Source organism: Hipposideros armiger, unplaced genomic scaffold (assembly GCF_001890085.2).
Source record: "Hipposideros armiger isolate ML-2016 unplaced genomic scaffold, ASM189008v1 scaffold_136, whole genome shotgun sequence".
In the NCBI taxonomy this organism is placed as follows: domain Eukaryota; kingdom Metazoa; phylum Chordata; class Mammalia; order Chiroptera; family Hipposideridae; genus Hipposideros; species Hipposideros armiger.
In genome coordinates, this window is record NW_017731486.1 from 1,054,387 (window position 1) to 1,068,602 (window position 14,216).

At 44.8% G+C, this 14,216-nt stretch overlaps 1 protein-coding gene and 1 pseudogene across 1 annotated transcript in view; both read right to left on the reverse strand.

Annotated features, from left to right (window-relative positions):
- Positions 1–13,431, reverse strand: part of RAB31 (RAB31, member RAS oncogene family) — a 127,455-nt gene extending 114,024 nt beyond the window's left edge. Inside the window, exon 1 of the mRNA XM_019649981.1 lies at positions 13,157–13,431. Coding sequence (XP_019505526.1) covers positions 13,157–13,195 — 39 coding nt within the window. The 5' untranslated portion in view covers positions 13,196–13,431. The remainder of the gene's footprint in view (positions 1–13,156) is intronic.
- On the reverse strand, positions 642–2,353 carry LOC109386631 (GPALPP motifs-containing protein 1-like; annotated as a pseudogene).
- Positions 13,432–14,216: the final 785 nt, after the last annotated feature.

Below are 14,216 nucleotides of genomic sequence, written 5' to 3' on the forward strand. Positions count from 1 at the left end.
CCCCTTATAAAAACATACTGCCTATGCCATGTGAAAATCTGGTGTTTAGTCCTCTAGATTTCTTTATTAGGTAGGGCTTTTTTCTAAGCTTCTCAAACCGATTAACCTTGAGATCCTTATCACGGTCAAATGGTATTCTTTCTTGGGGCTTACTTTTATCTTCAGCAGCCTTCTTCTTAATTTTTTATAATGAATATCCATAAGAGATTCTGATCTTTTTTATTCATTGTATGAGGAGCATACCTGCTCAGCCAATCTCTTTTCCCTTCCAGACAATACTGGGGTGCCAAAAAAAGGTATACACATGACTTGTATTCATCTTTTCTTATCGCTATTTTTTTTTTAAGATTTTATTGGGGAATTGGGGAAGGGAAACAGGCAAGTTGTAGTCCTTCAATCTTAGTTGTGGAGGGCGCAGCTAGCTCAGCTCCAAGTCCAGTTGCCACCTGTCCACCCAACGGCAGTTTGCAACTGCTCAGCTCAAGATGCCATGTTCAATCTTAGTTGTGGATGGGTGTAGCCCACCATCCCATGTGGGAATTGAACCAGCAACCCTGTTACTCAGAGCGCGTGCTCTTAACCAACTCAGACGGCCCTACTGGTATATACTGAGTATTACAATTTTAATACAGCTTTTTCCTTTCTTAAAATGTGTATACATTTTTTGGCACCCTCCATATATGTTCTTCATCCTTCTTTTTGAATGACATCCTTGCTTCTTGTGTCTCCTTAGCTTTCCTTTCCCAGTCAGCTGGAGTATCGGTCCAGACTGATCCATCTCCAGATTTGTCATCAGCTCTTCTCTTAAAAGTTCTGGGCCCAAGACCAAAATCTTTCAATTCCAGAGGAAGCTCAGTCATCCATTACTCCCTTAGTATTGGTTTAGGATAATCATCATCTCCTTTAGTCAGTTTTTCTTTCATTCTTTGAGCTCTTTTTTCAAAAAATATTGTCACACTATAGTTAACCAGTCCTTTTGCAGGCATTGGTCCAACAATGTTCTCATCTTCACTGCTGTTTCCTCAGAGTTGAAATACAATGATACTTGTTGTCTTAGATCATCTCTGCCTTTGTCACTTTTCTGTGTAGATTTAATAAAACCAGGTGGCAATGCAGGACCTATGATAGGCCTTAGAGGAGAATCATCTTGCTTTTTAAATCCAGGAAGAAGGACTGGTCTAAAAAACCCTTCATTATCATCATCATTGTCTTCATCATCTTGATTTCTGCTCTGTTTTCTTGCAGTTGGGCCAGTGTTGTCTTCTTCAGATTCTTGATTTCCTTCTTTGTACAAAGAGCTACTGTCCTCATCACTGTCTGATGACTCTGAGCTACTACTTTTATAATCGGGGGTAGGGCTGGGCTGGCCCTGCAATGGAGCTGGGATCCTGCTCTTTGTCCTCCGCTGTCCCAAGGGCCTTGAAGCTGGTGGCAGTGCTGGGCCAATCATATCCCTCGCCATGCTTGGTTGCAGACACTGGTAATGGAGGCAAATCTATATTCACGCAGAGTTAAACCTACCCCTACCCATAGATATTGTTTAATAAGGAAGAAGTCAAGGACATATGAAGATGACACAAATAAAGTGTCTGTAACTACCACTGCTCATAAGCAAGAACAAGGATGTGCCCATTTGGTTGTGATACAATAGTTATGATTACCAAATCAAAACACAGGGCCACTGCAAGTGAAATGTGCACTAACGCAATTCACATTAATAGCAACAACATATTTGAATCAGTAAATTATATCAATTCTAATTTTAACAATAGTTTAAATATCTATATTTTTAATTGAACAACTTTATATACTAGGTTATTGTACTATGATGATTAATCTATGATGTGGAGGTCTGGAAATAAACAACTCATCGTTTTAAATAGATGTCTTTCTTTTAAAAATTTGATATACCATATTTATTAATAGTTCCTATTAAATTGAATTGTTTTGGAAGATTCTTAGAAGACTGAGTTCATGGCTCAAATGCTTATATAAATAATGGCTTTATGAGAAGAGCATTTTTAAAATACCTAATGCATTATTTGCTTTATGATGTCACATAAACTTTGAGATTTCAACAGAATCTATGTATAATCCATGAGCATATATAGGACTTTCAAAGTTGTCCATTAGTTGTGTCACACCAGAAAAAGCAGTAAGACTGTAGAGTTGGGGTCAGCTGCTCTAAGAATAGCATCGCAGGCCAACACTCAGCATAGCTCAGAACATACCTCCACATTCCACCTGGTGGTGCCCAGGAAGAGATGATCACTGGAACGCAGCCTTCCTTTCCCAGACTCCTGCCAACAATGACACTTCATTCCCCATGGCCAGCCTGAGTGGTGTTACAGCAGTGTTTCTCAGACCTTTTTAAAACTCTACAGGCTTAAGGGGAAAAGCAATCCCACGGATCCCAATGTAGACTTTAATTATTACATAAATAAGTACAAATAATGGAAGTTCACATAAACAGTTTATGCTATTATAAAACAACAAATTATAGATAAATATATTAATTAAATACAAATTGCACTATAAATCCAATAACATTCAAATCAGCATTAGTCTAATATGACAGATAATGTTGCTCTGCTAAACTGAAACAGCTCAAGGCTGTGTTGGCTGAAGCCAGCATGCTCTATAGCAATATGCCATGTGATGGTTTAATTCCCTCACACTCCACGCACAATCTGTGGGCAAAGTTTTCAGTTCTATCTTCAAAACAGCCCAAGTGGGATCCCGCTCACCTCCTAGGTTGCTGCACTCTGGCGGAAGTCACCATGACCTGACCTCCCATCAGGACAGCCGCAGCAGTCTCTCATAGGTTAGCTCCCTTGCAAGCATCCTCCTGTGGTCATGGTCCACACTCCACATGGCTGCTAAGGAGATTCTCATAAAAAGTAAGTCAGATCATGTCACTGCTCTGCAGAAAAACCTTCAATGGTCCCCCACTGCATTTCCAGGATATGCCACAATTCTCACACTGGCCCGCAAGACCCCACATAATCAGGCCCCCAAACTTCCTTCTGCTCTCTTTCCAATAGTCGCTCTATTCCAGCCACACTGTCCTGCCTGTGGGTCCTCAAACTCAGCAAGCAAGCCCCTTCGACTCCAGCCTTGGGGTCTTCACTTCTGGAAGGGCCCAGATAGCTCATGAATATTGTCTTTGTCTGTACTCAAAAGCTTTCTCAATGAGTCCTTTCTCAAGCCCCTACATAAGGCCACACCCTCCCAACCAGCACTCCTAGGCCCTTCCCTGCTTCCTTTCTCTATACATCACTTGTCACCATCTATCATATTAGGTATTTGTGTGCTGTCTGTTGGCTCTACTAGAACGTTGGCTCCATGAGGTCATGGACAATGGGTCTGTTTGTCACTTGCTGTTTGCCTAACCCTAGAATGGTGCCTGGTAAAGACTTGCACAAATAAAAACACAGCACTACCTGATAAGCCACTCAAAGTTTATGTCCCACTGATGACACCTGTCATTTCAACTAAGGTATAAACTTTCACATTTCAAAGCCATTTTCAGTCTGAGCCAAGTTTTCTTTCCACTTTTATCATCAGTTTATCAGTTATTTCCACTAACAACCAAATGGACCTCTACCCACCAAACATCTCCTTGTGCCCTGCAGTAATTTTTTGTAGGTTTTTAAATTAATTGCCCAAGTAATGCATGTGCACTAAAAAAACCAACACAGAAGCAAAAGAGAAAGAAGAAGTTATTTATAAGCACAAATCAGCTCCTGTCCCACTCCAACAACCGCTTTGACATTTGAGTCTTTCCAGAACCTTTTCCTGTTTATATGTGCATCATGTAAATAGAGCCACTCCTGTCCCCTTCCAAATATTCCCTCATCTGCACCCAACCTAACTCAGCAGGCGCCCACAATCCCTCCCTGGCCACCCCCAAACTCCACAGGCCCTTACCTTACGAACATTTGGCAATTACACATCATGTGACTTCCCATGGAGTTTTCTGGTGTTGTTACTTACCCTTACCCACTTATGCCCTATCAGACCAAGTACACTACTGGACTGTATACCTAAAGGATGGAGTCTCCTCCTCTATGGGAAATTGTTCTAAGAGCCTGCTGCATAGCAGCCATGCATCTCTATTCATCCCTCATAGCACAAGACACATTAGTTAATCCTCATTTACAATACTTTATATAGACCCGTTTCATTGTTTTTAGAACTAAAACAACAAGACTCAGAAAATGCCTGCATTACTCTCCAAAGGGTAAGCCTGCCCAGGTTTTCTGGTCCACACTGGCAGCAAAAGGAAAGATCACGGCACGGAACTCAGCACGCTCCGTACTCAATGGGGGAAGCGAATGAAAAGCAGAGTTAGAAACATTTTCCTCTCAGAGCTAAACCCTAGGATGCCTCTTTAAAGGAGGACAGACTGATGATTCATCGGTGAGAAGTAGAGAGAACAAGAAAACATATTAAAATGGTGGAAGAAAATGATTCTGCAGGAAAGAAAAGAACAGACATAAAAGAAATATGGGGCAGGATGGTGAGCTTGATGTTGATAATAAAATAAAAAAGCAGTTGTCTGAATGTAAAATGACAGGGGAAGAAGAGCTAGGAACAGGTGAGCCATGAGGTAAAGGAGGGCAGACAGGATGATTTCTTCACACCTGTGGGATTTCAAACTCACTAGAGGAAAGCAAGACATCATCAGGTTGGTACAATTATATATGTCATTATAAAGAAAGGAAGTTATAGTCATCATCCTGTATTCCTTGTCTTTGCAATCTCAAACCACAATCAACATTTATCATTTCATTACTTAATCGTTTCTCTTACCTCATTAGATTCCAAATTGAATTAAGATGAACATGGATTACTTCACAACAGAAAAAAAGGCTTTTTAGAAGCTTGCTATGAAAAAATTTAGAAAATATATTAGCTCCTAAAATGAAACATGTCTATGAAGTATGTAGTATAATGCTATGAGACATTCTTTTTTTTTTTAATAAAAGACTTTCTTAATTAAGCTTGCCATAAATGTAAATGCCCTAGCTAATAATTTGACCAGGAAAAAAACAAAAACAGAAACAGTTTGCTCTTTCTCCTTGCTAACAGAGGGCAAATTTTAGTGTGTGTGTGTGTGTGTGTGTGTGTGTGTGTGTGTGTGTCCCTGCCTCTCTCTCTCTCTCTCTCTTTCTCTCCCTTTCTCCCTTCTCTCTCCGTCTCTCCTCTTCTCTGTCTCCTCTCCTCTCCTCTCCTCTCCTCTTCTCTTCTCTCCTCTTTTCTTCTCCTCGTCTGATCTCCTCTTCCCTCACTCCTTCTGCCTCTCTCTGTCCTTCCCTTCCTTATTAAAGGAAGTCTTTAATAGAGGCACTTTTTAAGGACTGCACATTGTATTTGCAGATCCTAATGAGAACATTTCATAAGGATAGAAAGGGAGTAATACTGGAGAATTCAGGCACCTTTTTCTTCTAGATAAAAGAATCCTGTTGATGCAAAGGAATCCAGCTCTTTGGTATCTTGTTCAAAGAGAAAATGGGAGGGAGATGATTTCTCCTAAATTCTGCTTGCTCTCCTGCAGAGCCCATTCAATCTTCTGATAACCCAAGTCTTCCAGGAACCACTGGGGGAACTGAAAGTAGCCTAGGCTACCTTCTGGGTTAAATCCTGAGCAAGAGCAGAAGCCGCCTTCATGACCTCCAAAGAAAGTCGGAGCAGGTCTGAGGTATCAGGAGCAAAGAAACATCAGGAAAAGACACAGTGAAACAGAATATTTCACAGTGAGAAACTCATTCAGTGAAGCCAATGTTAAATCCCACTTTCCTTTTCCTTATTTATGCTGACAAAGTTAGGCAACTAGAAAGAAAGCCCTGGCTCCTCTCCGGACAGATGTGACTGTCAGCAGCTCAGGGACCACGTCATGAGACTGAAGTTGCACAACCAAAGTCAACCCCTGGGTAAATGAAAGGCAATGCCCTCATCCGGTCTCTGACAGACTGAACACACTCAATCACCCACCACCCTACTAACATGCTCCCCAGGACCTCCCATAGCTCCTGCACCCCTCACTTGGCTCTGTCACGTCTTTTTCTCCATATAACACTTACAACCTTCTGACACGCCATATACTTTATTTTTCCCAGCTTCCTGCTAAAATGTAAGTTCTATAAGGTCAAAGCCCTTTGTTTAGTTCAGACACACCACTGCTTGGCGCTTGTAGTAGCAGAGAGATAGTTTTTGAATGAGTCCCATAAAAGTAAATGGAAAGACTATTTTAATATTATACATGAGCATATACAAAATAAAACCATTCTTAGAGGGTCAAGTGGCGTTCAGCCACCCAAGATTAAGCAATAACAGATGTATGCTGCCCTTAGATGTCCAGGCTGCACATGCACTACACTAAAAAACAAGACCATTCAACATCATCTGTGTTGTCTTCTCACCAAACACTTAACTTGGAAGAAGCAATGAGGAAGCAATCAGACTAATTGAGATCTTGGGACTTTCTACAAGACAACTGGCCTGGATTCTGCAAAAATATCAATGTCACAAAAAAAAAAAAGAAGAGGAACTGTTTTAAATGAGAGACATGACAAGCAAAAGTAATACATGATCTCTGACCGGAACCTGGGTTTTTTTTCAACAGCTATCAAGGACATTTGGGAACAACTGGAAAATCTGATTACGGACTCTATGCTCGCTTGATACTACTGTCCTATCTGTGTGACATAAAGCTATCACAGTTGTGCAGGAGATTGCCATTTTTCCTAAAAGATACATACTGAAGTATTTAGAGGTGAAGTGTTATGTCTGCAATTTACTTTCAGATGTTTCAGAAAAAATTTAATATTATCTAGATATGTTAGCGAGAGAAAACAAAAAAATGGTAAAATGTTACCCCTACTGAATCTAGGTGAGAGGTCTACAGACATTCATTGTACTACTCTTTCAACTGTTTTGTAAGTTTGAAAATTTTTGAAATAAAGCATGGGGGAAGGGGCGTTAAAAATAAAAGAGCCCATGCTAAAGAGACAGTGGGGTCAACAAGAGAGTGATAAACATGGGAGTGGAAGGGCTGTGCTCTTTGCTTCCCGGCACCCTCCAGCCACATCAGTTCTGCAGAAAATACCGAGATTCAGAGCCCCACCTGCTTTCCTCAGTGCCTGGGATCCACACCCACCTTTCCTCTCCTGTCAAAACCCTACTTGTCCTTTGAGGCATGTTCAAATCCTTCCCACTCCGAAAGGCCTTCCCAGGTTGCTCCCTTCCCAGCCCCCACTCTATTTAATTTAAATTCTATCATCTTCCACTGCACCATGTAACATGTCCAGGATCCCACGCATCACAGTTGCCAGGGATACTAGTTCCTGTGCATGTGCCTATCATTTCTACCCAACCAGGAGCTTTTCCATCATAAGCAAGGCTCAGAACCACCTTCCCTACTTTGAATCTCTGGCAGGACTGGCACAGCACCTTATCCACAGCAGATACTCAAAAAGACCTTGAGCAAAACTTTCTGTTCCTTACCTGTCCTCATGTCTAATAAGATGGAAGATACTCAATATTTATCATATCCACTCCATTACATCTGTTGTTCATGCCTCTGTAGTAAGTGCTGTCACAGGAACACAAGCCATACAGTTTAGCTCATTGCTAGAGTGTCCATGTCCTGGGAAAGGGAGAGCACTCTTTGAAGATGGAGATCACAGCTGTCCTGTCTACTTGCAGCCACCCACAACTCCCAGCATAAAAGAATCACTCAATAAATGGCGAATGGTTTAGTGAATGAACACGCATTCCATTTTCAAACACATATTATAAATTATAAAATCCAAGACAAATGAAAGCATAATAGTTGCATAGACATGTGAGCACTAAAATTAGTTTACCCTGTTGGACGCAATTAAATTTGAAGACTTTTTCTAATTCATAGACTTGAAATCTTTTTATGTCCTAGCACCTTAAAATGTAAAGTTTTCTATTTTCCAATACCCATGGCTTTGGAGCACACCTGAGGGATACAACACAATCCCTAATACAGTGACACTAGGCTGGGACAGATGTGAGGCCACAGGTCTGAAAGCTTTAAACAAAGGGATGGGGAAGGACCACAAGAACTTTGAAAATACTCCACAAATGATTCTGATACACACACCAGAGACACATTGAGCTCTGAAATCTGAGGGAGAGTTGCATTGATGCTAATCTTGAACAAAGGAGAACAAAGGGACCCTGGTGTATTCTATCACCCTGGCCTGGGTATTCCAGGTTACTATATGCTGGGCACTGCTGGGAAGACATCCCTCTGTATCATTTATATTTATTCTCTACCCAGCACCAACACTGAACCACACTTTCCACAAAGGGTAATATTTAACAGAGGAATCAGGTGTGGGTAAAAAAAAAATACATTATATTGCTAGCCTCTCTTTATACCTTCTCATCCCCAAGAGAAATGCTAATTTCTGAGAAAGAAAAGGGAAAAAAATGAGTATGTTAACAGAATCTCAGACTTAGAAAGCAAGTGCAATGGTTGTCTGGCCCAGTCCTCCCCATATTGTGCATTCATTCCTTCCACAATGACCCTAACAAATTCATGTAACCTTATTAAATACTTTCAGTAATGGGAACTCACTATTGCTCAAAGCAGTCCAGTTGAGGTTCCACTGCACTTGACTGATCTGCCTTATGGAGCGAGTAGAAATCTGTTCCACTCTTGAGTGCTAGTGCCCTTGGGAACCACATAGCCCTTTCATGTGAAGGCCCTGTACATATGTATCTGGAGCCTCCACTGCCCAGATGTCACACCAAATCCCAGATATTTTACTGCTCAGGGATGAACCACCATAGATTCCAACAAAGGCCAAATAGAGAGGCTTCACCAAGCTCCTTACCAGAAGCAGGGATGCCTTCAGTTGTCTTTTAACCGTGTCACTCAGCTGTTGAGGAAGTGGCAGAAATCTCTAAACTGTTGTCAAGACAACTGAAGTCCAAATACAAATCTCTTTGGGAGTCCATCCGGAAGCAGTTTTTAAGTGTATGCACTTACACACCCAGGGGAAATAATAAAAGAATGATCCTCCCCTCTACCTCCTCCTTTTCTCCTGTCCTTTTCTCTTCCTCCTCTCCCTTCCCTTTCTCCTCTCGCTTTTTGCCACATGATGATGTGTGTTAAAAATGCATACTGGGAAGCTTTCCACCTTTGGGGTTGGAACAGCTGCTGCCTCAATATTGTTTTTGTTAGTGTTTTTTAACATACTTTGTTGTTTTTAAGGGAGTTGTTTTTAAGATACATGTTTCAGGGCCGGCCGAGTGGCGCGATGGTTAAGAACTCGCTTGGGATGCCAGAGGGCCCCGGTTCGGATCCCACATATGAGGGCCAGTGACACTGCCCTCCACAGCTAAGATGCTGAACAACAGCTCAACCTGGAGCTGGCCTGCCATGAGTCGCCGGCGACGGCGTGGGCTGCAGTCCCTGTGGCACTGCATTGCCATGGGCTACCGTGTGTGGCCAGCAGCCAGTGTGAGCAGCCAGCAGCCGCAGTGAGCGGCCATCCAGAAGCCGGCGACTGATCTGCCTCACCAGAGAAGAGCGCAATGATGGTGCCAACTTGGGCCAGTGAAGCAACGTCCTCCACAACTAGACTGAAGACCAAAACAACAACAGCAACTTGTCTGTTCCCCTTCCCCCAATACCCCAGCACTGTTCCCATCCCCCCAATTCCCCAATAAAAAAATCTAAAAAAAAAAAAAAAAGATACATGTTTCATAATACTAATTGAGATTACAAAGTGGGACAATTGGCACTCTATTGCCAAGAACCCATGGGATCCTAGGTGTCAAGCAAGGACCCCTATCAAACACACCCTCCTGCATGGCTAGCTTCCATGGATGGCCTGGCGTATCCCAGGAAGGGTCTTTAGGAAAAAGGCAAGAAAGTCCACCCATGAGATCAGTGAGAGCCAAGAATGTATAACAGGGAGCCTAAAGAAACCCAAGACTCTTTGAGTCCTTAGTTTTTTCAAGAACACAAAACAGTCACAGAATGTTCCACAGGCTGTTGTCAATTCCATCTAGGAGCAACTTGCCCCCCCCAAAATAAGATCAGATATACCTATCATCAGGGCTCTGAAAGGTACAGGTACAGATAAAAAAGATCTGCCCATTTGGCCCATTCTCACTTCTACCTGCTGCAAATGATCCACCTATCGGGAACCTCTGACCCCACAAAGGGAGCAAGAGACTATAGCTAAGAGGGATAAAAGCCTGCTCTGTCCATGCAAAAAACAACCTTGTGCCTTAAATGGGAAGTACATCCCCAAGTAATCTCTGAGCAATCAGGACAAATGACCAGGCACAAAAAGACTAGCCCCTCAGCCTCTCCAGTGAGACAGCAAGAGTCCAGTTAGGAGTTCGCCATTCTCCATCACCTTTTCAATGGGGCCCAACAGCAAGTAACCCCAATAGAGGGTGTGGCTGCTACGGTCTTGGTCATATTGAGATTTTAGGGAGGTGTGGCAGTGGCTAAAAAATAGGAAGTTGAGTGGTAGCCACAAGCAAAACTTCACAGACCTCCCAACACAAAGTGCAAAGGAGCTCGGGCTCCTGTTAAATTTTTGAAAGGGCTTTTGGACTTGGCATTGACTCTGTCATCCAGCCACTGACCCACAGAGTTCTCTCTCAAATCAAGAGAGCAAACCCAAGGCAGTTACAATGGCTTTTGCCTCACCCAAATGCTCTCTCACCCAGAGAATCACCCTATTTGGATGAGCAGCACAAGACCAGCCAAACTGGGGGACTTAACAAATATTATTCAGTGTGGATAATAAGGTCATTGGCCTTTCAAATAAGATATCCTTTGATCTAAATAAGACTAAAATCTAGAGCCACTCAAAAAAAGACCATGGACATGGTGTGATATGATTGACACTTCAAAGCCCCTATCTTTCCAGAAATCTCTTTTTGCTCTGCTTTGGCACTGTTCTCCCCTTCCAAACTCAAACTTCTACCAACAAAGCCACTGCAAAACAACTAGCAAACAAGGGTGAGGCACAGTCTCCAGGAAGCCTCTAAGAGTGTTTCATTCTCAGAGATAAAAGAAGTAAAGGGGTTTTCTCCAGCTTTCTCATCTCCCAGATTTGCTAATTGTCACTCTGGAATCATAGGTTAACAGGAAATGGTACTATATATCTGGGGAAATCATCTGGTATAGTACTCTGCCTTAAAAGGGAAGTTGTTATTATGTCCATTTTATAGATGAAGTGACTGAGATACTTGTAGGTAATTGCAAGGCTAGTGAGTGGGAAAGAATGAGAACTCAGGTTTGCTGCCTCCTGATTCATTTCCTTGTAGAAGGATATAGAGACTCACCAAATAACGAACTTGAAAGTAATTCCTGTGATGGGGAAGGGCCTGTGCCACCTAAATGGATGACAAGGGGGGAAAAGGCAAAACATTTTCTACTTCATTTATTCCCAAGGCCAGGCCTGACACACACAACACAAGTCAAAGTTGCCTCTTGATTCCTTGGGATGCAACATTTCCTCCATGAAGAAGGCCTTCTGAGAGGCTGAAGTGATACCTCAAAAGGAAAACATGGGGTTCCAGAAATTGATGTCTGGACTATGTTAGAAATCCTGGCAGACAGTGAAACCCTCCCCTGCAACACTGGTAAAGGTCAACAGAGGAAGACCAGAGCAGCATCCTATCCAGATCCCAGCTGTGGCTGAGCCAGCCAGGGGGAGGGAACACTGGGTAGTTTGTGCCCGGGGAACAAGAAAGGGAGGGCCTTTGCCAGATGCTCTGAAATTCTAGGCCAACTGGACAGTCTAGTGGAAATGAGAGTTCTGGCAAAAGACAGTGATGGGAGACAGTCAAGAACACTGTCCTGCCGAAGGGTCCAGAAGAGCCTGGATGGAGCCTGGACACCCTATTGGTCTGCTACACTTCAATCCTAACCTAGAATCATTTCCTCTTTATACGCTTCCTGTACATCCATCTTGACAGACCAGTTAGCATTTCTTTGAGACAAGTAAGAATAGGTATACCCTTACGCTGCTCTTTTTTTAGGAAATGGTTTTCTAGGGACCAGATTTGCCAAGGGCAGTGCAACTAGGCATCGATGCCAAAGGCTGCTGAAAACGGCTTAAAATTAGCTCTTTCAAAAGAAGTAATTCTGTTCTTTGATGTGGCGCCCCCCCCCACCCGATACACACACACACCCCAAAAAAAGGAAAGAAAGGAAGGATTCTTAACAATCTCCAAACTCCCCCGGAGGGGGGAAGTGGGGGGTTCGAGTTATCAGACCGGTCTGCCAGAACCCACAGCTTGGGTGTTTGTTTTTGTTTTTGTTCCTGGCTCCCTTCACGATTCTTCAGGCTCAGAAAGACCCACTTTGGAAGGGGAAGTGATGATAGAGGACTTTCTCACTCTGCCTTTATCGGCGGCACAAAAGTTTTCTAGCCGCAAAACTCTGCAGTACTTTCTTCACCTTCCACCCCAACCATTCCCTTGCGCTTTCCCACCCTTAGCTGGGCTTTCTTTTTTAAAAGTGAAGAAACCAATTGTCCCCGAGAGGCAAAAGAGGACTCCGCGCCTTGTCCGAGTAACTTAAAGTTTCCGCCGGAAGGAAATTATCAAAGGCGAAGAAGAAAGCTCTCCGCGGCCGAAGGGGCCCTGGCGGTGGCCAGGTCCCGCCGCCGCTCTTCCTGTCACCGCGGAGGGACCTGGGCGCCCGGCCTGGCCCTGCCCCCCAGCGCGGCGAAGTCCGAGCAGATCCCGGGAAAGCGTCCAGCCAGGGGTGGACGTAGTCGAGAAAGCTCCCTATAGGCTCGAACCCGGACCCCAGCAGGGGTGGGATGGGGGCGGGCCCCGGGCCCCAGGGTCGCGGGGACAGGGGGGAATCCCAGGAGACGAGGGGACACGGGGACCCGGGGAATGCATGAATTAGGGGAGCGCCAGGAAAGAGGGGGCGCATGTATTGGAGAGGATGCGGAGGAAGAGGAGAGTGCACGGGCCAAGGGGGCCCAGGGAATGACTGGGGCGCGGGGATAAGAGGGGACACACACACTAGTGGGGTGCAAGGGACGAGAGGGGCGCAGGGACGATGGGAAGCAGGGGACGTGGGAGGCACACGGATGAGGGCGTTCCCTGCGGATGGCGGCTCAGGACTCACCCCCAGAAGACACACTTTGAGCTCCCGTATCGCCATCATGTGCTCGGGGTTGGTCCGGGTAGGGGCTCAGCATCCTCCGGGGCCGGGACCGCGCCGCGCCCGCGCCGAGTCACAGTCCTCCAGTCTCCGCCTTTCCCTCGCAGCACTCGCTGGCGGAACCGTCGCCGCTGCTATTTCTGGGCAGCCCGCCCCATCGCTGTCGGTCACGTGGCCGCGGGCCGGCTACTCCCGGGGCTTCGGGTCTGACCTCCTCGGCCCCCAGCTCCCAGGAACGCCCCCCGGACAGCGTCAGCCACCCCGTACGCTCCGGGACTTGCGGCGGCCCTGGCAAAGTGCCTCCTCCCTCAAGCCAACTCAGCAGTTGGACCCGGCTCTACAGAGCCCTCTCTGGCAATTGCCCCTCCAGCCCCGCTGGCCGAAATGCCCCGTGGGGTGGAAGGAGTACAGGTCCCACTGTGAGGAGATCGCGACCCACGACTGGCTGCATCACTGACGATTCCATTCCTCATCTGAAAAGTGGTTGCTGTCAGCCGAGGTCATTTATATGGGAGCACTTAAAAGCCTGTGTGTCCGTCCCATCGTTAAATGACACACTATGTTCCCAGCAGAAATGAAGCCATGCAAGAGAAAGCTGTGATGAGAAGGAGTGGTTAACTTTACAGCCCACTTTCTCGGGCAATTTTTAATACTGGGGCTCAGTTTACCCATATGTAGCTCTTCACTCTCCAACCTGATTTCATTTTTCTATATGAAGTTGGAAATGGTTCTAGAAGCAATGTTTTGTTCCTCCCTCTAAAATAGGTGTGTCCGTGTCTAGAGGAAGCTGCCTTGCTCAGTATAGAAAATACTGCAACTTGCCTGGGCAGATATGACACTCAGCACTCAGAACTACAGCTATTGTAAAAATAGGTAGCTCCCCACAGACGCTCTGCATCCTCCTTTATCCTGGAAATAAAGAGATTCTGGTGGGAGACAGTCAAGGGAAGCTTGTGAGAACTGCTCCCCCTTTCCTTCTCCAGTGTATCTCATCCACTCAGATGAATAAAGTCTTATTTGTTGC